The sequence below is a fragment of the Sinocyclocheilus grahami genome, unplaced genomic scaffold, assembly GCF_001515645.1.
Source record: "Sinocyclocheilus grahami isolate Dianchi unplaced genomic scaffold, SAMN03320097.WGS_v1.1 scaffold191.1, whole genome shotgun sequence".
Classification (NCBI taxonomy): domain Eukaryota; kingdom Metazoa; phylum Chordata; class Actinopteri; order Cypriniformes; family Cyprinidae; genus Sinocyclocheilus; species Sinocyclocheilus grahami.
In genome coordinates this window covers 2,060,868-2,084,676 of record NW_015505370.1, presented here as the reverse complement: position 1 = coordinate 2,084,676, position 23,809 = coordinate 2,060,868, and the positions used below count along the sequence as shown (strand labels likewise).

General features: G+C 38.0%; 1 protein-coding gene and 1 long non-coding RNA gene across 3 annotated transcripts; one reads left to right on the top strand and one right to left on the bottom strand.

Moving 5' to 3' along the window:
- Positions 1 to 264: 264 nt before the first annotated feature.
- LOC107594822 (phosphatidate phosphatase LPIN1-like) lies at positions 265 to 23,245 on the top strand. 2 transcript variants are annotated; one of them, XM_016285033.1, is made up of 21 exons: positions 265 to 405; positions 7,076 to 7,276; positions 11,019 to 11,114; positions 13,718 to 14,019; positions 15,625 to 15,714; positions 16,211 to 16,309; positions 16,556 to 16,685; positions 16,764 to 17,043; positions 17,132 to 17,225; positions 17,316 to 17,497; positions 17,959 to 18,052; positions 18,194 to 18,263; positions 19,636 to 19,728; positions 19,895 to 19,956; positions 20,784 to 20,922; positions 21,012 to 21,160; positions 21,253 to 21,339; positions 22,270 to 22,422; positions 22,510 to 22,624; positions 22,704 to 22,807; positions 23,064 to 23,245. In XM_016285033.1, exons 1-21 carry the CDS (start codon positions 337 to 339, stop codon positions 23,221 to 23,223), a joined length of 2,769 nt encoding a protein of 922 aa, XP_016140519.1. In that variant the 5' UTR covers positions 265 to 336; the 3' UTR covers positions 23,224 to 23,245. The 2 variants fall into 2 exon arrangements, with proteins under 2 accessions (XP_016140519.1, XP_016140520.1); XM_016285034.1 differs by lacking the exon at positions 265 to 405 and adding an exon at positions 4,690 to 5,145.
- LOC107594823 (uncharacterized) lies at positions 2,599 to 4,657 on the bottom strand. The gene is made up of 4 exons (XR_001610196.1): positions 4,318 to 4,657; positions 3,353 to 3,410; positions 3,104 to 3,145; positions 2,599 to 2,709 (listed from the first exon to the last, which is right to left on the bottom strand). It is a non-coding gene; the product is annotated as an uncharacterized lncRNA (long non-coding RNA).
- Positions 23,246 to 23,809: the final 564 nt, after the last annotated feature.

The following is a 23,809-nucleotide window of genomic DNA, read 5'->3' as shown; positions in this document are numbered from 1 at the left end:
GTATGTGTATGTATATATATATATATATATATATATATATATATATATATATATATATATATATATATATATATATATATGCTAATTGTGAGAAAGCTGTGGTGTTAGCCCCTCTCTCAGGGAGGGCCTGACAGCTTGAGGCTCTTCATGCCAGACCTCTCAAGTTTCGCCTGTGGACACCATTCCAAGAACACACTTGGTAAAATTAGTATACGAAAACACCTTCAAGCCCAGTATATAGCTCACTGCTCAGTTGTTAGCACAAGCATTGCATAAAGACTAGTCTCAGCTTTGTAGTAAAGGCTTATTTCATATACTGGAGTGGATAATGGAATCATGATAGCAGAGGATCAAGTGGAAGGATGCAATGAGAGATTCAGCCCAAATGAGACGAGCTGGACATGGGTAACACACCGTGATTTGTCAGTTTAATATTCAGTATGATGGAATAAAATACTGAAAAATGTCTGTCTGGGCCAGATATTATAAAAACATAATTTAATGGGTTTATTGTGTTTAAAGCTTTAACTGTAGTTTTTAATAGCTTTTCGAATAGCTTTAGTTTAGCTTCATTGTTTACTCTCAATTAATTTTGTGCTGATTGTGGCCGGAATGATTGTTCTGAAATGGTTATTTTCAAATAAGTTTCTCATTTCAGGGATGACTTATTAGCATGTTACAACAAAAGTGCATATAATATGCATGGATTTGAGATAAATGTTCTAATGCATAGTTTAACATATGATGATTTGAATAGTTATTATATTATGATGTTTATTAATTAGTCTGTGAAATATGAATTTTTGGCACCTGCATATCAAATGTCCGTTTGGCTCAACTAGGGGACAGTCATAGGCAGGGACACCATGAGCTGCTTCTAGAGCCTGTTATGTGACCTAGAACCAAAAGAGCATTGAGTGCGTCACTGTGTCAGGTTACAAGTGTATTTGACCAGGGCAGACTGACCAGGTTTGCGTTCAACCTTTGAGCAAATTCATCCTTCAAAGTGACTGGATGTTTGTACAATGTTATCATTAAACCAGAGTATTTTTAATAAGAGGTAACATAAGATGTTTAAATAAAAGTCAGGCAATATCTCCAGATATCAGTGAAGGTCAGGCGTTGTATGCTGTTGCATAATCACAGCTGCGGTCATAAAAGAACCCACTAATGGTAAGGATTCATGATTAATTTTTTAAGAGCCCTTATTACTGTTTCTTCTGTGAAGTAAAGTGCAATTAAACACAAATAGCCTACAAACTCGTTTTTTTTTTCTGAAGAAAATATTAATGTTGCTTACCTTAGCCTTAATTATGCTAGGTTGTTGTGGTTGCTATGTTCAATCGAGTTTAAAGATGCAACACAACAGATGCAAGTTTGTAATGATTGATGCAATCGACCTCCCTTTTGCAGTTAAATATGGCCAGTGCTACATCAAGGCTGAAATAACTGATGTAAAGCTACCAGTGCAGCAGAGCAAGAGTCTGCTTGTGCTGAGACGAAGGAAACAGTTCTGCTGTTTTTTGAGATCAGGGTCTTTAGCTTGATTGACTATAAACAGACATCAGCATGATTTTCCAGCCAAGCCTGTTCTTTGGTTTCCACTTTTGCACTCCACTTGTGTGGTGTAAGAGGTTTAGAAGAGACAAGATGGTACAAATATTGTCTATTTTCACTCATGCTCCTTCAGTGTGTTCTGGCTAGGTTCTTAAGGTTCTCCACCAAGGAATTATAAAATAATAATAATAATAATAAATATTAAAAATAGGCTAAAAACTAAAAATGTCAATTAATTCTCTCAACAAACGTTTTCTTCCTCATATATCCAGGAAAGTCTATATATATATATATATATATATATAAATATGAGGTAGCCTGCAAATATTGATACATATAATTAATTTGATAAATCATAATACCATTTTAATATCAGGTGATAGTCGTAATTGCTTATTATTAAAGTGTTTTTGCATGTTCACGCACAATCTGCTGCACATTGCCCTCAAGCATACGTTCAACATTGTTTACATCATACTAACTGAACAGGAACTTATTTTACATGCCTATGGTACATGATGTACTGCCCTGAGACGTCAGAAATACAATGAAAAACAGGCCCCACTTCACTGAAAAGTCTCAGTGTCAGTCTACCCTTGTACAATAGTAAGGTCAGCAGTTTAGTCAACACATGACCCCACATGCCTTGTGTCACAGACCACTCTGGCTCTGATTGGTGGAAACGGCCCATCCCAGGCGACTCCCCCTTCCTCCACGTAAAGGCATTCACTGGTTTTCTTGGGAATGTATTTTCACAATCAGTCACGTGCTATAAGCTTATAGACTGCACTGTAAATAACCATACAGGCAGGCTTTAGGGTAGATAAGGTAATAATTACAGCTAAATATAGTGAATATTTTATCTATTTATGTACAAAGTGTTATTATATAATGACTGCCAAGAGACAGCAAAACTAATCACAATCCATTATGAAATGTTAATATAAATACATCAGTGTTTATTAGTATCTTGACCACCATGTCAATAAATTGTATATTCATATATAGTTATTTTAACTTGGACATTGTAATCACACAAAGCATTGGTAGTCTCCTGAGTCTCCTCAGACCCCAGACCATCTAAATCACATTCTCCAATTCCTAGAAACCCCACCAGTGTATCTGGAATGTACTCTAGTGTTCTGGTGTGTCCTGTGGAGAAATCAACAGGTCATAGAGTGTATGCTGACAATACGTTGTGTAATCGGATAGCTGGGCAGTCCTTGCTTTAACATGGGCAAATTCTCTTAGGTTGTTAATTGCCCGAATAGCACTTCACAGAAACACACTTTATTTTAAGGTCCAGTTCTCGCTATTAACAAACCATTAACTACGACTTTTGCTTCACTAAACTCTTAGTTTGCTGCTTATTAATAGTTAGTAAGGTAGTTGCTAAGTTTAGTATTGAGTAGGATTAGAGATGTAGAATATGGTCATGCAGATAATGTGCTTTATAAGTACTAATAAACAGCCAATATGTTAATAATAGGCATGCTAATAAGCAACTAGTTAATAGTGAGAATTGGTCCCTATACAAAAGTGTTACATGTCGTCTTTAGTCACCCTTTTCAGAGAAAGGCAGCAGTTGCTGAATTAAACACACACACACACACACACACACATTTTCCATTGAACCACTCAAACAAACATAAGGTCTGAAATTCCTCTCAAAGGACACCCAGGTTACCACAGTACATTACACTACAATAACTGCTATGTCAGAATGAGAAGAATGTATGCTTTTAGTGGCATCTAACATCCACTTCCATTTCTTAACAATATTTATATATGTTACCATCTGATACACTTGGTGTACCCTGATGTACATCTGTGCAGTTTTTCTTTTTCCCCATCTGCAATTACACTGAACAAAATTATAAACGCAAAACACTTTCGTTTTTGCCCCCATTTTTCATGAGCTGAACTCAAAGATCTAAGACTTTTTCTATGTACACAAAAGGCCTATTTCTCTCAAATATTGTACACAAATCTGTCTAAATCTGTGTTAGTGAGCACTTCTCCTTTGCCGAGATAATCCATCCACCTCACAGGTGTGGCATATCAAGATGCTGATTAGATATGTGCAGTTTTACTGTATTGGGAGGGTCCAGGGGGGGTCCGAAAACCAGTCAGTATCTGGTGTGACCACCATTTGCCTCACGCAGTGCAACACATCTCCTTTGCATAGAGTTGATCAGGTTGTTGATTGTGGCCTGTGGAATGTTGGTCCACTCCTCTTCAATGGCTGTGCGAAGTTGCTGGATATTGGCAGGAACTGGAACACGCTGTCGTATACGCCGATCCAGAGCATCCCAAACATGCTCAATGGGTGACATGTCCGGTGAGTATGCTGGCCATGCAAGAACTGGGATGTTTTCAGCTTCCAGGAATTGTGTACAGATCCTTGCAACATGGGGCCGTGCATTATCATGCTGCAACATGAGGTGATGGTCGTGGATGAATGGCACAACAATGGGCCTCAGGATCTCGTCACGGTATCTCTGTGCATTCAAAATGCCATCAATAAAATGCATCCGTGTTTGTTGTCCATAACATACGCCTGCCCATACCATAAAGCAGCTCATGAAAAATGGGGGCAAAAACAAAAGTGTTGTGTTTATAATTTTGTTCAGTGTATGAACATACTAAGCTGTATGAGACATGAAAAAACTTTCAATTTTGAGAGCATGCAATGGTGGTGGAATATTAATCAGTAAACCACCACTCAATCACCCACATATCTTTTCTATGACGACTTACAGCCACAGACACACAACTCATGCTACTGTAAACATTGGAATGCCAGTTCAGCTGCTGCAGCTGCTGCTTTCCTGCCACGTGAGCAGATTGTGTGTTAAATCCATTAAACGCGTGCATTAAATGTAATGCATTGTCGGCATTATTTCACCACCGCAATGCCATATTCAGCAAGCAATTAGAATGAAATATAAATTAGGCAGTTAATTGTGGATTTCAGTTGATGCATTGACTGATCTGTTATTTTAAAACGCAACCACAAAGAGCTGTTCACCGTCATAATAACACAGTGGACAAACATCGAATAAACGCTAATTGCGTTAAAAAAAACTTGAAAACGGAATGTTAAAGATGATTAAAATAACTATAATGCCTTGTACTGAACAAGTAATGCCGCTGACGCTTGTTTGCAGCGTTCTTGTCGCGTTGCGTCGCATCAACAAAGTGTTTGATTGGTCCACTGTGTGAGACGTCATGACTCCAACCACAAACGTGAAAGACGCGTCGCGCGCATACTAATCGATACGGCAGGCAGCTTCATTGACTGTATAGCTGTTTTTCGCGTCGCGTAGCTAGCAATATAGATGGGCGCAAAGGGTTAACTGTGATGTCAGCTGCAGAGGCAGGGGCTGCTACTCACCGCAAACCGTTTCCACACTGCTTTAAATACAACACCAGCACAGACAGTCAGTGAACAGATAGTGTGTCAAACGCTGGAGACAAAATACATGAGCGAAGAGCAGCGAACATCAACCGGATTCAGCAGCGTCCGAGGATCCACCAAGTACTTTTGAATGGCTGTGACATCCTAACGCCTCTGCCGCATCCCACGTATGTATTACAGGGAATTTCATCCCTCTCTGGCCCCTTATTTCCATCCTGTTTATAGTCATTAGCAAATGTAAATGCATACACTTGTTTGGGTTAACATATTCATATGCACTGTGAAGGGGGCTTGTTCTTACAGCACAGCGGATGATTGTTTACATTCATTGGGTCCTGTGACTGTAATGATCCGTGACATTCGGTTTCTGTATCAATCGTGCAGTTATACGATTATATATATTTTATGTTCTAGACGTGGATTTAATTTCAATTAACTACATTTTTTTTTTGATATACAGCAGAATACTTCTATGTCATTTCTCTATTTGATCTATTATCCATGATTCAGTACTGATTGTAATGTGTGTGTGTGCGCATTATTCATTTTTAATGACCTTAGCAGTGACCTCCTTGCATGGATGATATTCTGTTGTAATTAGTTGAGATGAGTCTTAAAGTGTTTGTGATTATAGGCTATTATGCAGTAGTTATCCTGCAGCTCTAGTGTCAAATTAAGCATTATACATTTGCATACACTGCAAACACTGTACATTTGGATGCTTGTACTATTATTGGCACCAATATCTAATAGCAGAACTATTGGAGCCATGTCAGTCCCATGTGACTGTGTGCATCTGTCTAAATGTGAAGGATCAGTCTGTTGTGTATGAACAATGAAGACTTGCTTGAAGGTTTTTACACAATCTCAGGGTTACATCTACGGGCAAATTATTTGGGTTTATTCGATTGTCAGGTTTTTCTAAAAGCCAGAGTTTCCACAGTCATGGAAAACCTAAAAAGATTAGGGAATTTTAAAACTGTGATTTCCAGGCAAAGTCTGTAGTGAATGTCTAGTTCTGTATTTCCCTAAAATATTTATTTGGCTTGAAATGCTTGACCTTCAGTCAGTTCGCTGAGGGTCATTTGTACAGAACTAAATATAAATATTTAAATCTGTTAATTCAGAAAATGGCCACCTGACAAACAAATGAAAATCTGCCCAGCAATCTCTGTAAAATTAATTCTAAATAAATCTTTTAGTAATCATGAACAGCTGGAAGGGTCATGGGCAAGTCATTAAATAAATTGTTCAAAAAGTGTGGGAACTCTGCATGCATACAAAATTATTTTTCTTTTTTTCCTTCCCATTAATACCAACTTGCTCTGCCTGATCAGAATTACGCAAGCCCTAGCTTGCGTATTGTGATATAGTGTACACAGGATTTAATTTTTTTTTTTTATTGCAGACAATTACTGCAATAACTTGCAATTAGCTAATTACTTTAAACATTACGTGTTGTGCACTACAGAGAGGCAGTAGTTTTCTGGGTTGGTAGAGCATGCCAGAATCAGGCATTATTAAACCCTTGGCAATGCTTAAGGAACACCATTTGTAATACTTTTTTGAGCAATGTCATTGTATCTACCGCTTGCAGTCTTAGGGGGTTCTATGATATTTTACCTTTCACCTAAATAGTCAAAGAGATCTTGGCTCGAGTTGAGTAAGGCAGCATGTTTTTATTAGACCTAGTTCACGCTACAGGTTTTTTTCTTCTCCATTAGGGCTGCAGCTGCAAAATTTCACACAATCGTATACTGTTTATTGTAGAGATGTTTAATGTTATCATACTCACTAAACACACACACAGATGGCTCATCAACATCACAGTTGCCTTTACATACTTGACTGTGCACTTTCACACAAACAGCTATTAATTTTAGTGCTGAAGTGCACAGAGAATTATATTGCTTGATTTAATGATAAAATGATAAAATACTTGTTTATTAATCGAAAATTGTTTGTTACATGTAAAAGAGCAACAGAGAACATTATTGGAACATAATAAAACAAAATAGAGATTTTAAGATGATTTTAAGGTGTTGATTTGAGTAGTTTCATGTTTGCCTTTAAAAGCTTGACATCTCTCTATTTCAGAGTCAGACCATGAATTACGTGGGTCAGCTAGCCGGTCAGGTTTTTGTGCAGGTGAAGGAGCTGTACAGAGGCCTTAACCCTGCCACCCTGTCCGGCTGTATCGATGTTATTGTGGTGCGTCAGCCCGACGGAACTCTGCAGTGTTCACCTTTTCACGTCCGTTTCGGCAAGATGGGAGTGCTGCGCTCCCGGGAGAAAGTGGTAAGCACTAGCTCAGACATGTTTTATGGTGGCAGCATATGAGATTTTTCATATTTTTGCAGCTTAAACACCCCCCCCCCCCCCCCCCAGCAAAAAAAAAAATTCTTTCATTATTTACTTTTGAGGTTTGTTGTCATGTGTTACACAAGCACATTCGAGCCTCTGCAAGAACCAATGAGTGCATTTCTATGCACATTCTTAAACCGATTATGCTTGTGGCAATGCATGTGGTCATGTAAGCACGGTAAACAGTTTCCCTTTATCGGCATAAGGATATAAACGGCTTGAGAATAAACTGATCAACACAGCTAGATATTTATCCATTACCCTAATTTCACCCGGCATGCAAACACTTTAACCTGCATCCTGTTGGCTTACTCAAGTGCTCATGTGCGATATGTAACTGGAAAGCGTCATACGGCACATTTAAGCGCATGCAGTCACAGCAAATGTTTCACATTAGGGGATTATTTTACAAACTCTGACTTTTTCTTGACCCAAGAAATATATTAAAAAGTGTTCTCATCTTGTGCAGCCAAAGGACAGGTGGTAGAGTCATAGAAACTTGTAGAATAAGTCATTTATTAAGGTTTTTAATGCTTTATTTAAAGCTTTTTTTGTTTAAAAATGATCCAAAATCAGTTTTTGAGCAGGTATATAACCTGCCAGTGTTCAAAACTATTGCCTTACTTTAGCTCGATTCACAATGGTAAGCTTGTAATAAAGCTTTCTAATTTGAGTGGTACGGGTAGGTTTTCGCGGGAAATTCGAGCATGGCGCTGCGTCATTATGTCACGTCTGTAAACATAAAGAATTTATCTTGGCTAGTATGCTATATTGCACGTGAGGATGCTGCAGGTGATGGATCGTTTATAGCCTTTTCTCACACCATCTGGAATAAATGGCCGATTGAATTCGAAAACAAAATATAATAATAATAATTGGCATGGTTTGATGTGATATGAGCTAACCGATCATTAGATTTAATCACCATTGATAGCGTAATTTATTGCTTTTTTCCTCAGTTGATCAGAACAAAAGTGGCAGTTGTTACTTACTTGTTCAGATGACATTCTCCAGTGAAAAATCTTACAGTGGGGAAAATATTTATTTGATCCCCTGCTGATTTTGTAAGTTTGCCCACTTACAAAGAAATGAAGGGTCTGTAATTTTATGGTAGGTTTGTTTTAACAGATAGAGACAGAATATCATCCAAAAAATCCAGAAAAAACACATTATATAAAGTTTAGAAATTGATTTGCATTTCAGTGAGTGAAATAAGTATTTGATCCCCTACCAACCAGCAAGAATTCTGGCTCCCACAGATTGGTTATGTGCCCATGTGGAACACAGAAGTTACTCCTAATGTCAGCTCGTTATGTGTATAATACCTGTCCACACAATCTGTATCTTCCATTCCAACCTCTCCCACCACCATGGGTAAGACCAAAGAGCTGTCAAAGGATGTCAGAGGCAAGATTTTAGATCTGCACAAGGCTGGAATGGGCTACAAGACCATCAGCAAGAAGCTTGGTGAGGATACAACTGTTGGTGTGATTATTTGGAAATGGAAGAAATACAAAACAACCATCAATCTGCCTCGGTCTGGAGCTCCGTGCAAGATCTTACCTCATGGGGTAAGGATGATCATGAGAAAGGTGAGGGATCAGCCCCGAACTACACGGGAGGAGCTTGCTAATGATCTTAAGGCAGTTGGGACCACAGTCACCATTGGTAACACACTACGCCCACAAGGTCCTCCTGCTCAAGAAGGCACATGTACAGGCCCATTTAAAGTTTGCCAAAGAACATCTAAATGATTCAGAGAAGGCTTGGGAGAAAGTGCTGTGGTCTGATGAGACCAAAATTGAGCTCTTTGGCATTAACTTGACTCGCCGTGTTTGGTGGGAGATAAATGCTGACTATGCCCCCAAAAACACCATCCCTACAGTCAAGCACGGAGGTGGAAACATTATGCTTTGGGGCTTTTTTTCTGCTAAGGGTACAGGATGACTTCACGGCATTGAGGGGCAAATGGACGGGGCCATGTACTGTAAAATCTTGGATGAGAACCTCCTTCCCTCAGCCAGAACACTGAAGATGGGTCATGGATGGGTCTTCTAGCATGACAATGACCCGAAACATACCGCCAAGGCAACAAAGGAGTGGCTCAAGAAGAAGCACATTAAGGTCATGGAGTGGTCTAATCAGTCTCCAGACCTCAATCCTATAGAAAATCTGTGGAGGGAGCTGAAACTTCGAGTTGCCAAACGACAGCCAAGAAACTTTAAGGATATAGAGAGAATCTGTAAAGAGGAGTGGATCAAAATCCCTCCTGAGATGTGTGCAAACCTGGTGACCAACTACAAAAAACGCCTTACCGCTGTGCTTGCCAACAAGGGTTTTTGCACAAGGGATTTCTTTGAAAGTGGGCAAACTTACAAAATCAGCAGGGGAGCAAATAAATACTGCATATGGGTCATACTTTCAAGATGTAGAATCTGTGAATACAAAGTGCAGTATCCACACCGGTGCGATGACTGACAGCCACACATTAGATTCATCCATGCTGGAGCCGTGCCGGTGCACAACCCACGCAAGGAAGATAATTCCGCAAATGTTGTATATGATGCGTCTCCGCTGTTGGTTGTAATATTGGTGAAGTAACTCCACACTTTGCTGAAGAAGCATTAGCAAACTCAGCAACCACAGTATCATGTACTCCACCATTGTTGTCTATGTTTGTTTGCGCTTGCCTTTAAAATCGACACGTACTGCGCATGTCTACATACCTAACACGTACTATGCACGCGCATGACGTCACTGTTTTCAAAGATTCTCGTTTTGGGTGTTTACACGGAAACGACAACGGTGCCGTTTTCAAAAACTTGTACTTTGAAACCCGTTTTAAAAAATATGCATTTTCATTCCCCAAAACGCAGTTGTCGTCTAAACGAACAGGCAAAACGCATAAAAAGTTTCCCGTTTTTGGCTGAAAACGTTGTCGTGTAAACGGCCCCTTACAGACTGCAGCTTTAACATCACAATGATGCTTAAATTTTGACGTCATAACAGGGGAATAATCTGATTTTTAATACAGTGTTGTAAACACTGTTTACTTGCATTGCTTAGTTATTGATTTGCATGCAATTGAAAGGTTAATTTAATAAACTGATTTTGGTAGTTATCAGCACATTGGTATGCATGTAAACGTGCTCAATTAGGGTTGTTATCACGCATCAAGCAAGCACATTTGAGCATCCGTTTGCGATGATCAATGTTTATATGTGAATAAAAGCTTAAATTAAATCTGTTCATCATATAAAGTGTTCCAGTCTCTTCAGAAGACTTGGTAAACTGCTCGATTCAAATGGATTACATTTACAATGTCTTTTGTACTTTTTAATGTGTGAAAGTTTCGATTGTGTGCACTTTAAATGAAGAGACAAAAAGGATAAGAGAATATTAAAAAATATCTTCATTTGTGTTCTGAAGATGAACGAAAGTCTCATGATTTGTTTAATCTTAGAACTGTACATATCTGCCATATGGACATTACTTTTATCAAAGCCATGGACATATGGACATAAATATAGTCTTTGATGTTGTAGACTTATAGGAAATACTGTTGTTTCATGATGGGATAAAATTAGCACTGTCATTGGCCTTGTGTTGCACATGGCTTACTGTTGTAAATTGTCTTTATTATAGTGACAGCATTCCATGTTCCCTTTCTCCTCAGGTTGACATTGAGATAAATGGGGAGCCGGTCAGTTTACACATGAAACTAGGTGAAAATGGAGAGGCATTCTTTGTCAAAGAAACAGAAAGTGATGAGGTGAGTACTGGCGTCCTGTACCAAACAATAAATTGTTGCATTGGTTTTATTGCAGCCAAGGTTCATTGTGTACTGAGAAATGTAACATATGCAAGTATGCACGTCGTCTCAATAGTACAATATCTTGAAATCTGAACTTGTTTACTGGAAACAATCCTGCCACATGCATTCTGCTACCTGAGCTTGAACACTTTGCTCTAGAACAGACCCTTTCTGCCAAGGGCACCGTTGTCCTGTCTAAAACAACACCCATCTTTATGCTTCCCAAGCTTGAAAGAAAAAGCTGACCAATTTAAAGGGCAAAGTAATGCACAGGAGAAAAGCCCTGAAACACTGTCTGACTGCTGAGATAAGAAAAGCTCTGTCCATGTCATGTTGGTTATCCTCCTGGCTTAGTCTTTTAGACTTCCTCATTCTTTCTGACCACAGATGTTTTCTTGCTCATCACAGGAACAAATGCCTGAGATGAATATCTGCTGAGGTACATTGCGTTCGGTAATTGATAGAATGGTTGCCCTGGTTAGCACTCATGTGGAACATTCTGGCTCTTGAAGGATTGTGACAACGGCTCAAAAGAGAGATGCACTTGTCCTATGATCCATCAAACCTGGCCTTGTGTTACTAAAATAATGCTCTCTTTACATACAGCTGTGCAACAATATTATGTGCTCGCTAAATTGTGTCATTCTTTATGCCAGGAGAATCACTGTCTATTTGTCTGAACCGGTTTAGATGTTTGTGCTTCATTTGACTAAATATAGCCAGTAGCAAGCCGAGAGCTATCACTGGATTGCATTCACAGGAATGCTACACTTCTGAATAGCGTCATTTATGTTAATATGATATTCTGTTATGAATACAAGTGTAACACTTCTAGAGAAGGACATTTAACACATTGGATGCTTTGGTGTAGCATTTTAGGAGATGATCTTCTACAGATGTAATGGCATGTATTTTTTGACAAGTTTTATATTCATATAGTTCTAGAGATACTACAATGTACTACCACAATGTTTAATACTCTTTATTTGATTTATTAGCAATGAACATACAGCTGCATCTCAATAAATTATAATGTCGTGGAAAAGGTCATTTATTTCAGTAATTCAACTCCAATTGTGAAACTCGTGTATTAAATTAATTCAATGCACACAGGCTGAAGTAGTTTAAATCTTTGGTTATTTTAATTGTGATGATTTTGGCTCACATTTAACAAAAACCCACCAATTCACTATCTCAACAAATTAGAATATGGTGACATGCCAATAAGCTAATCAACTCAAAACACCTGCAAAGTTTTCCTGAGCCTTCAAAATGGTCTCTCAGTTTGGTTCATAAAAAAAAAAAATTCAAATTAAATGTTTAAACTCTTTATATGATTTATTAGCAATGAACAATAAATAAACACCTAAATTAAATAAAATCATTAAATAAAAATCTAAATGTATCAAATGAAAAATGTTTGATATGTTAAACATTAGCTACTTTTCATGCTATATGTCTTTCATACATATACTTTTTTTTGGGGGGGGAGGGGGCATTTTTTTGCCTTTATTTGTTGCCTTTATTATCAATGACAGTGGGGAAAGTGTGTTTTAAACAAGTATGGCATACATACTTATATCCTTGTAATGATGTGTGACAGTATTACCTGAACAAACTGTGTTTAGCATTTTTAGCAGTTTTAAAATAGCAGTTTTAATGCAGAAGAGGCTTTTTCACTGAAGTGCAGTGAACTTGGGATTGTCTTGTTGCCAGTACAAAAGATTAAAGCTGTTGAAGGGGATTTTTTTTTCTTGGAACACCTTACACAAAATGTCAGATGACATGTATTATTCAAATGGATATCCTGAGAAGGTAACCTCTGCCAATCTCAACCGATAGCATTAGTTTGTGGTGCAACTAATTAACTTTAGCCTCTCCTCCTCTAATGAAAAGGGATTTTAAAGTGCTAAAGAACTCTGGCTTTCTGTATTAGTTGTTGTGATGGTTCCTGCTGTTGTATAGTCAGTGTATTTATTTGTGTTGTGGTGATAATGTTTAGCAGAGCTAGACTTGATAATGGTCTGTCTGCTTCATTGGGAGTGATAACTGATGTATGAGCTGGCAGTGTTGGCCGTCTGGTTCTCAAGGGCAATTGAGTGACATAAACAACTGAACATTATTTATATTTATGTGCAGCCATGCACTTATGTCTTATGAACCCATGACTTAGAGACAGTTCAGAGCTGTGGCACGTGCATGAATTTGTCTGTAATTAAAGATGCAGTGATCTGTCACAAGGTATTAGGGTCACAGTGTTGTGCTTCTGGAATTTAAGTGGACACAGTCAAACTAAATCTATGGCTACAGTCTACATTCATGGTTATATGAGTGAGTAGGTGAATTATCACATTTTACAGGCCATAAATGTTTCTTACTGGTAATGGAACTATATAGTTATTATTATTATTTCCAATATTTTACTTAGAAAATTAGCTACAAATAGATCTAGATTTTTTCCTACAAAGATTTTAAAAAACAAAACAAAACAAAAAACCTTTAAAATGCAAAAACTCCCTAAAGCATTACTACGTTTTGTACTATTATTTCTCTCTCTACAGGAGATGGTGCCATCCCACTTGGCTACATCGCCCATAATTTCAGAGGGCTCTGCCCTAATGCAGGCCCAAGTTGGAAAAGGTATGTCCCGTCTGTCTGAGTCTGGAAACGGAACATCCATTCAAACCCTGGGCCCCATGCAGTCCCCTGGTGACAGTTCAGTAATGAAGAAGAGAAGGAAGAGGAGGAGAAAATCTCAAGTAGACAGCATGAAGCGAGAAGACAACAGAGACTTTTCTGAAGACGAGGACATGTTTGCCATTGATATGAGTTCTGATGACGATACAGAGGCTACAGGAAGCAGGTCAGAACAAACAGTAGATATGGAGAAAGTTTTTAATCTGATAAATATTATTACACATGACTTTTGTGTCATTCTAAACCTGTATGAGTTTTTTTTCTTCCATGGAACACAAAAGAAGAAATTCTGAACAATGTCCATGCCACTCTTTTCCATACCAGGAAAACATCAAACATCAAAAATGAAATAAATAAATAAATATAATGTTAATGCATGTAACATGCATGTAACATTTACTAATGCATTATTAAAATCAAAAGTTGTGCTTGTTAACATTAGTTAATGCACTGTGAATTAACATGACCTAACAATGAACAACTGTATTTTCATTAACATTAACAAATGTTAATTATTAAATACTGTAATAAATGTATTGTTCATTGTTTGTTCATGTTAGTTAATACATTAACTAAAATTAACTAATGGAACCTAATTGTAAAGTGTTACTGAAGTAGACCATATGGCTTTGCATATTCAAATTTAGCACATCGCAATTGGTTTTGAGACATGTAATATAATTGACATAAAACCTGTTGACTGTATGTGAACTTAAATGAGTTTTGAGAGCTGAGATGGATGGTGTTTTTTGAAGCATGTCAGCCCCTGGTCACTATTCACTTTCATTGTATGTGGGTAAATGGGGATAGCAGTCTTACCAAGATCTCACACTGAATCTAAATCCCACTTTTCTATGAGTTAAGCCTCGCAGGAGCTGTGGAGCTTAACTTATTTCATGTATATAGCATAGAGCATGCAACATTTAGGACAGAATAGATGGTTCTGATAATGCAGAGAGATCCTCCTTCTCTTAACCCATTTGAAAACACTGCAAATTATGTGATTGCAGTGGCATCATTTGTTTGATGGAATGAATCCAGTTGCAGTGGTCTTGTGATGTGGGCTGTGTCTGTTTGTTCACTCTTCGAATAAGCTCTGCAATGGAGAGAGAGAGGCTAAGTAGAGAAAAAGAGGTCGCCAGTCCTATTGCTGAAGTAAACAAGCGGCTCAAACAGCCCCTCCGATGTTTTTCCACGAAATTCATGAAACCATGCCAGTTCTGGCTCCAGCTCGAGGGGAGTCCTTTGTAATGCTGGGCAATCTAGTATTTCCCCCACATATCTAAGAAAAGAAATGAAACACACAAGCATCTTTTTCCCTTCTTTCACTCCCAGTGGACTACAAGTTTTGTATTTTATCTGTTCAATCTGGATAAGCAAGTTAAAAGGTAAATCTTTTAGTGCACTACATGCTTTGCATTACCAAGAACCTGCTTCCCGGGTTCCAGTAATGAATTTAAAAAGTGACGGTAAAGGCCACTGGGAAAACACTGTTCACAAGGCCAAAAAGAGTCAGCTGGGAATGAATCTAAACTCAAGAATGTGTTGCTCGGCAAAGCAGCAGTTTGAATCCAGCTCTTTAGAAACCCCACAATGCTCTCTGTCTTCCTGGAAGAATGAGCCTGTTGAAGACAAGCACTGCAGATTATCCTTGGCTATATCTAGAGGCATGGCATATAAATGTACTTTAAATGTATACAATGTCTTACTCTTACCTTTTGCAGGTATATATACTTACTTACATGTTTGCCTATACTGTATGTGTTTTCAGAGCCATGTCACATGTGCTATTTGCTGAGCAGGTGAAAGGAACTAGCAGCACATACACACAGTCTGAAGGGAACTGGACTGGTGTTCAAAGGTATGCCACTTAAGCCTACATCACAATTATGAAAAACAAAGTCACAATTGCAAGATACAGAGTCGCAAAGTTGAAGTAAAGAGAATGAACATACCATATATAATACATATCAAAAGACACAACAATGTACCACAACTAGTATACAACATAAAAACAGCCTCTTACCTAGAGACTCCTGCCAGTCATTTAGGTGATTTTAGAAAGTAAAACAGGCCTTAAAGTTATTGTATGCATTTCAAAGAAAAGGACATCAATCCAGGACTGTATTTGTGCCAGTCAGTTGAATGAAATAATTTATATGAAACACTGCCGTGCCAGTGATTCCACGAAAAAACAATAAGAGATGCCTGTGAAGTGAAAAAAAACCCCTGTGAAATCCAAAAATGTGTATGCTAGACTTATTTATTATTATGCTTATACAGTATATTATTTATTTTATACATGAAATTCAAAATAATGGACATTTGAAAATAAAGCTTTATTTTCTGACCCCCAGCAAAGGGTTGGGGAAGACCTTCTCTTTACCCATTCCCACCAGTTCAGGATTATCCATTTCCTGCCCTCAACAAACAGCCATGTTTCAGTCCACACACAGGTAACCGCCACAATCGCTATACAATGTAATTAAACTTTAAACAAAGCCATAAACTGTAACTTAAGCTTTAAAAGCCTTACATTTCTCTAGTGTATTGTCCAATTTTTCCTGTTTGTCTTACATGGAATTCAGTGTTGCACAGTACAAGTAATTAAAAGTTGAAGGCATTGTTCCCATCATATTTCACAACAGCTGTATAAATACAAATCTACAGTTAATCCAAATGTCTCTCATTCCTCCTCACAGCAGCCCAAATGGCTCCTTGCCATCCACACCCAAGAGTGACTCCGAATTGCTGACCAGTCAGAGGAGAGAAGGGAAACCGGACAACCCTGAGATGCTTTGGACGTGGGGAGAGCTGCCTCATGCTGCAAAGGTACAATAATCACTAGACATGCCACATTAACAAATGTGAAGCAGCTAACTCTACGTCATTCTTTTTCTTTTTCCACAGCCGTCATTCCTGCAGCCCATTTCGGAGCCTATGGTGGTGACCCCAAGATCAATCCCACCATCTGAAAGCAGACACTTCAGAGCCATCACTGGAGATGGGATGGTGGAGTCTCAGGGCAGTGATGTGTATGTGCCTGATCTCAGGGTTGAAGAGGCAGCATCTGCCGCTGCTGTAGACGTGGAGGCCATCAGTGCTGCAGCACATCTCATCACAGACCTAGAAGAGGAAGGTCCTGGAGCTCATGCCATTAGCAAGACAGACTCTCCATCCAAGAAAAAAGGTATGTAACTTTTTATGATAAAGTTACAAATCAAAACGTATTTGGCTACCTTTTAAAACATCTAATGCCACACTACATCAATTCCTAGACAAAAGGAGCCGGCACCTGGGATCAGATGGTGTATATCTGGATGACATCACAGAGTTGGAGCCTGAGGTGGCAGCCTTGTACTTTCCAAAGAGGTACATTTTCACTTGTTCATTTATGATCCAGATGTAATGTAAGTATTTTAAAATGATTTTTAATTGTCAAATTTATTTTTTGTTGCTCAGTGATGGAGCAACTTCTGTGAGGGGTGAGGCAGATCCAAGAAGTGCCAATCAGTCCCCTCAATCAGTGGGCAGCAGTGGAATGGACAGTGGGGTGGACAGCTTTTCTGACCAGTTAGGAGACTTACCTCATATTGCCATCTCTCTCTGTGGAGGACTGTCAGAAAACAGAGAGATCACTAGCGGTAAAAGGACAAGTTATGATGTACCTTTAAACTACTATTCAAAAGTTTGGGGAAGGTAATATTTTTTTTTATGTTTTCAAAAGAGGTCTCTTAAGCTCACCAAGGCTACATTTCTTTTGATAAAAATACAGTAAAAGCAGCAATATTGTGAAGTATTATTACAATTTAAAATACATTATTTAATTGTTTCATATTTTAATATATTTTAAAATGTAATTTGATGTAAAATGTCATTACTGTCACCTTTGAACAATTTTTTTGTCACCTTTGAACTTGGTGAATTGCTTTTTACCAAGTATACATTAAACCTTTCTGACCCCAAACCTTTCAATGGTAGTGTAAAACAATGTATTTTCAGTGGCTGTTCTGTTATTCTGTAGGCTCTGTATTAATATCCTTTATTTTTTTCTAGATTTCATTAGCTGGGGAAGTAATTAAGCCATTAAATCTTTCATTCACAGAGGAATTCGAGGAACGAGCAATATCTTATCAGGAGTTTGCAGATAATCCATCTATCATTGATGATCCCAACCTGGTCGTAAAGATTGGCACTAAGTATGTCATAAATCCTTTTACCACATAAAAACATATATATAATGTCTTTCATCAAAATGTTGTCAAAATACTCTTAGACTTACAATTAAGTTGTTTATTACATTTGTCAGTTATTTCACACATTTTGTTCTCTCCACAAAGGTATTATAACTGGACCACAGCCGCTCCTATTGTACTAGCCATGCAGGTTTTCCAGAAGCCCTTGCCAAAGGTAAGGACTGCATAAACAACACACACATGTACATAAAGGTCTTTAGCTATTCAGCCAACACCGAGTACGTTTACGTGGACAACAATAATCCGATTTTAACACGATTAAGACAATACTCTGATTAAGAATCTACCGTGTAAACTGATTTTTGATCACCTTAATCTGGCTAAAGTCATATTCGAAGTAAACAGAAATCGAATTGAGACGTGGAGTATTCCTATTTTAGTCGCATTACTGAAGTGCAGTATAGACATGTAAACACCTTAATCACATTATTACCGTCGTGTAGGACTTTTCGCCGCATTTTGCGATAGGATACACACACGGCAGTGCTCAACCGTTTGACGGCAAGTAAAAGAGCTTCAACACCGCCATCGTCTGTATGCACGTACAAATAATTAACTACACTTGAAACTTTCATAAAATTAAAAATGAAACACCCAAAACTGTACATGGCATCATCACGAAAACGAACTATATGTTTATACGTGAAATTCTGGAGGGGACGTCGGATGGCGTCACGTGGGACATTAATCAAACTTTGTACTATAACATGTAAAACAGGAACATGAAAGGAATATTATAAAAGCAACTCATGTAAACACCATAATCATAATACTGGCTTATTTAGAATAAGGTAAATAATTAGATTACTGATGTCCATGTAAACGTAGTCACTGACAATGTTGTCTTATATTAGTTTAAATAAAGCTTAACGTTTGAGCTTGTTAATTGTGTAATTACAATGATTTTAAATTAAACTAATAACTGTATTTATTTGAGGATGGGATTCATGTGCCCCCTGCAGGTGGATTAAAATAAAGAAACTGTTCATTTGGAAACATCGTATAAAAAAATACTGTACTTCACTGGATGTGTCTCACTTTTGAATATTTATAATTATTTGGACACCTTTGCTTTTTTAAGTTTTTATTTAAAACTCAGTTCTAATCAAATGAATAGCAAAGTTTAAATAGATAAATGATTAAATGCATCCCAGTGATAGAAAATACTGTTTTGTTTCTGTAACTGTTTGTCTCCTCAAGTGTTTTAAAGTCCTTGTGGTATACTACACCCCGGCTGTCATGGCACTCCAGGGCATTTAAATTTGTCTCTTCCCTCCTCCTTGTTTTTTTTTTTAATTGATCTCCCCTCATCCCATCCCATTGTGCGCCATTGCGCTAAGTATTCATGTCTGAGTTATGTCTACTCTGCTCTTGGTTTCTTCACATACTGTTTTCCTAGCGTGTTCGGCTCTAGTCCTGTACGTCTTTGTGAATTTGTGTTGATTTATTAGCTGCATGCTTGTTCAGTCATCCTGTCATTTAGTTTTTGAGTTTTGAGTATCAGGGGCTCTGTGCGTTTGCTCCAGGCCACAGTGGAGAACATCATGAAGGAGAAGATGCCCAAGAAAGGAGGACGCTGGTGGTTTTCATGGAGGGGCAGAAACAACAGCTCCAAATCAGTATGTTTGCATTATTGCATATAGGAAATAATTGTGAATTGAATTAAAGGTGAAATGTTACCAGATTTTTTCCAAGACTTTTTGACTTTGCAGGTTTGCAAATATTATGCAAAAAAAGCATGTAAATCAAAATGTAACTGAATTACTATCATTCCTTCTGCAACAGGAATCAGCATCTGACCAGATTGAAGGTGGAGAGGATTCTATAAGAACAGCATCTGTGAGCAGGTACCTAAAGAATCATATTTAGAAAAACCAAACATCGTTCTGGCTATTAGATGAAAGGCTCATCTTCTGCACTTTTTGAGCATTTTTCAGCTTAAGTGAAGTTATAAATATAATGTTAGGGCCTGTTCACACTAACACAAATGTTTGGCATGAAAATTTGGTTCAGTTTTTGCATTTGATATATCTTTTCAGACCAATGCAAAAAAACAGCATGGTGTTTATAACACAACACCAAATACAAGAGTACAGAGACAGAAAAGCTATATTTTCGCTTAGCAAAATAGTCAGTTCGTGAGCACCACCAAGTGCAAATTTTATTGGGTGGCCAGTTTCTTTGCAGCGCAGCGGAAAAGAGATTTTTTTTACCTTCCTTTAAAAAGTGTTGCATTGATGGCATGCAAATATTTGTGTCAGTCTGTACAGGTACATTAACAGCCATTCATTCAAATTAAATGTTTATTGCACCAAATTTTTGCACCGAACTTTCATGTTGGTGTGAACATGTCTTTCATCAACAAGGTCTCTCACATCCAAAAGTTATGATTAAGTTTAACACAAACATATTACTCCATCTCTCAGGTGTTTAATTAAACAGACTTAAACAGAATTACAGCTTTTGGTACTGTACCTTTAAGACTTTTATAGACAGTAACTACAAAATCAGGTTTTAGAACAGGAACTCAGTTTTAGAATATGAGCTCAGATGCAGAGACAACTGTGTGACTTATCAAACAAAACATATTTTAGAATACTGAGAATGTAGATTATTTATAGAGTACACCACATTTTCATTTTAACTGTGGACTGGTTGGTGATATTTTTCATAGATTAAAGGATGAATCATCATCCAGTGAAGATGACAGTGAAGGTGCTAAACAGAATCCTGTGAGCAATCAGCCTGAAGTTCTCCACAGCACTGGAGGCCACTGCTACAGGAAGACTCTTCGTTTGTCCTCAGAAGAACTAGTAAGCATCTCATTTTCCATAGAGCCTGTAAAGTCAATCAGTCACAGACAATGCTATGGAAACCCACGCTACAAGCATGTTCTTCACAGGCCAGTCTGCACTTAAAAGATGGCCCCAATGATGTGGTCTTCAGCGTCACCACCCAGTACCAGGGCACTTGCCGCTGTGAGGGCACCATTTATCTGTGGACCTGGGATGACAAGATAGTGATTTCAGATATTGATGGCACCATCACAAGGTGAGACTACTCAAGACAACTTTCTGTGGCAATGTAATGGGTTCGTCAGATGAAAAATGAAGATACAGTCTAAATTGCAAAATCTCCTTCAGGTCTGACACCCTGGGACACATTTTACCCACTCTGGGTAAAGACTGGACCCATCAGGGCATTGCCCGTCTCTACCACAGAGTCAGCCAGTGAGTCCCACACCACATAGAGAGCAAGTACATTTATTAAAGGGGTCATAGGATGCCCATTTTCCACAAGTTGACATGATTCTTTAGGGTCTTAATGAAAAGTCTGTAACATAGTTTGGTTTAAATTTCTCAATGGTAGTGTAAATAACACCTTTTTTACCCTGTCAAAAACAGCTATTTTCAGATCAAGCCATTTTTGTAGCATTTACCTTTCAATGTTAATGAGCTCTGCTGACCCCGCCCCTCTCTTCCGAGTTTACTTTAGCCGCATTCATCGTGAAACTTGCTAATTAGCACATTATTAGGAAATGCGATTTGCAAAGATTCATTACAAAACATTATACTCACTTCTTCTGTAGATGAGACTGGATCATGAATGATTCACGCGAACATAGACACATTTAGGTAGATCGGGGGCGCATTCCCTTCAGAAACAATGTAATCCACTGCGAGTTCAGTGGCTTAGATGTCAGGAATAAATGACGACTGCTATGTTCATTATTACATCCAACAACAGAACACCTCAATCGCTTAGGAGTCATTCTTGTCTACGTCCGGTGAAACAGTGGCGGACTGATGACAGCTGACTCAGGGTGGGTCTGAGGTAAGACGCCAGTCCAGTCTTTGCTGGAACGCTACTGTCAATCAAACTATTGTGGGAGGGGCCTGTTTTTGTGATGTCACACAGACAGGCATCTGAGATCGGCTCGATTTGAGAAAGGGGAAAACATTTAACACGATTTAAAAAAAAAACACTGGGTGGATTTTTATCATTATAGGGTGGTTGTGTACTTACACTGCCAACACACATTTCAGTTCAAACAACTTGTAAAAGTGCATGTAGCATCCTATGACCCCTTTAAATGTGAGCAAAAATATTTTTGGCCCAATTTAAAATGTCTAATATATCTTATTATCTTTGTCAAACAGGAACGGCTACAAGTTTATGTATTGTTCAGCTCGGGCGATTGGCATGGCTGATATGACCCGGGGTTACCTGCACTGGGTTAATGAAAGAGGCACCATGCTACCCATGGGACCTGTGCTGCTTAGTCCCAGTAGTCTGTTCTCTGCATTTCACAGGTTGTAAGACACACAAAACATGTATAGGCTTTAAAAAAAACTGTGAGAATGCCATATTGTAACTGATGTCTTTTCTTTTAATTTCAGGGAGGTCATTGAGAAGAAGCCAGAAAAGTTTAAAATTGAATGTCTGACCGACATTAAAAACCTGTTCTATCCAAACACAGAACCCTTCTATGCTGCTTTTGGAAACAGAGCAACAGTAAGTACTAGTAGCAAGAACTGCTAACATTACCTTCAGCTGATATATGCCAATTTCTAACGAATGTTCTTCTCTCAAGGATGTTTATTCATATAAAGAGGTTGGAGTGCCTTTGAACAGAATATTCACTGTGAATCCTAAGGGAGAGCTCATCCAAGAACATGCAAAGACCAACATATCATCGTAAGTGAACGCAACTGTTCTGGATCTAATGAAAACATTTCTTTTCTCATTGTAAGGAAAATCACTCAAAATTAAGAGAAAAAAAAGCAATAAAACCATGCTTGCTTTGGAATTATTTAGATTTTTTTTTTGTCATTTCCATTATTATCAATGATTCCTTTTAGACTCTAACAGTAGATCATTTTGTAGTGTCTAATAGTTTGGAATTTGTCAGTCTGACAGTAAATTCATCCATATATTCTTGTGTGTTTTACAGTTATGAACGTCTGTGTGAGGTCGTGGATCATGTCTTCCCTCTTCTGATAAGAGGGAACACCACCGACTTCCCCTGTTCAGACACCTTCAGCCAGTTCACCTTCTGGAGAGAGCAGTTACCAGAGGTAGACAAGCAGGATCAACATGCCGAGAGCAGCTGAAAGGACATACTGAAAAAAAAAAGATAACATCCCCTACAAACTCCGCTCTAACACTGCACTGCCATAGGTATTCCTCTACGCACAAGCAACTTAGCACTTAGCAGACGCATGCCGCCCTCTGCCTGTTCCTTCATTATTATTTAACATTTTTAGGACAAACATTTATCATTTCTGTGTGTGCTAATGTTTGGTTTTACTTGAAATAATCTGAATCTGGTAGGATATTACACCGCTCATATTAGTTTTTTTTTTTTTATTGATGAGGTTACAGCTATTTTAAAGTGCCAAATGCATTATTCATAGCCAACAAGGTAATTACATTATGCTATTAAAAATGGTCTATTGGCTTTGTCCAAGGTTGTAAAGATGTATGAGGGAATACAGTTATTTTAGTACATAGTATAAAATGTTTTTGAGCATTTGTTATAAAACATGGAACTGTGTATTTTAATGTTAACTGTATTATTATTCTGAAAAAAAAGAGTATATGAAATGTATGTGTGCAACGTGAAAATGCAATTTGTACTGATCTCTAATTGGTTCAGTTCGTAATACAAAATTATTATAATGACAGATGACTGCTACA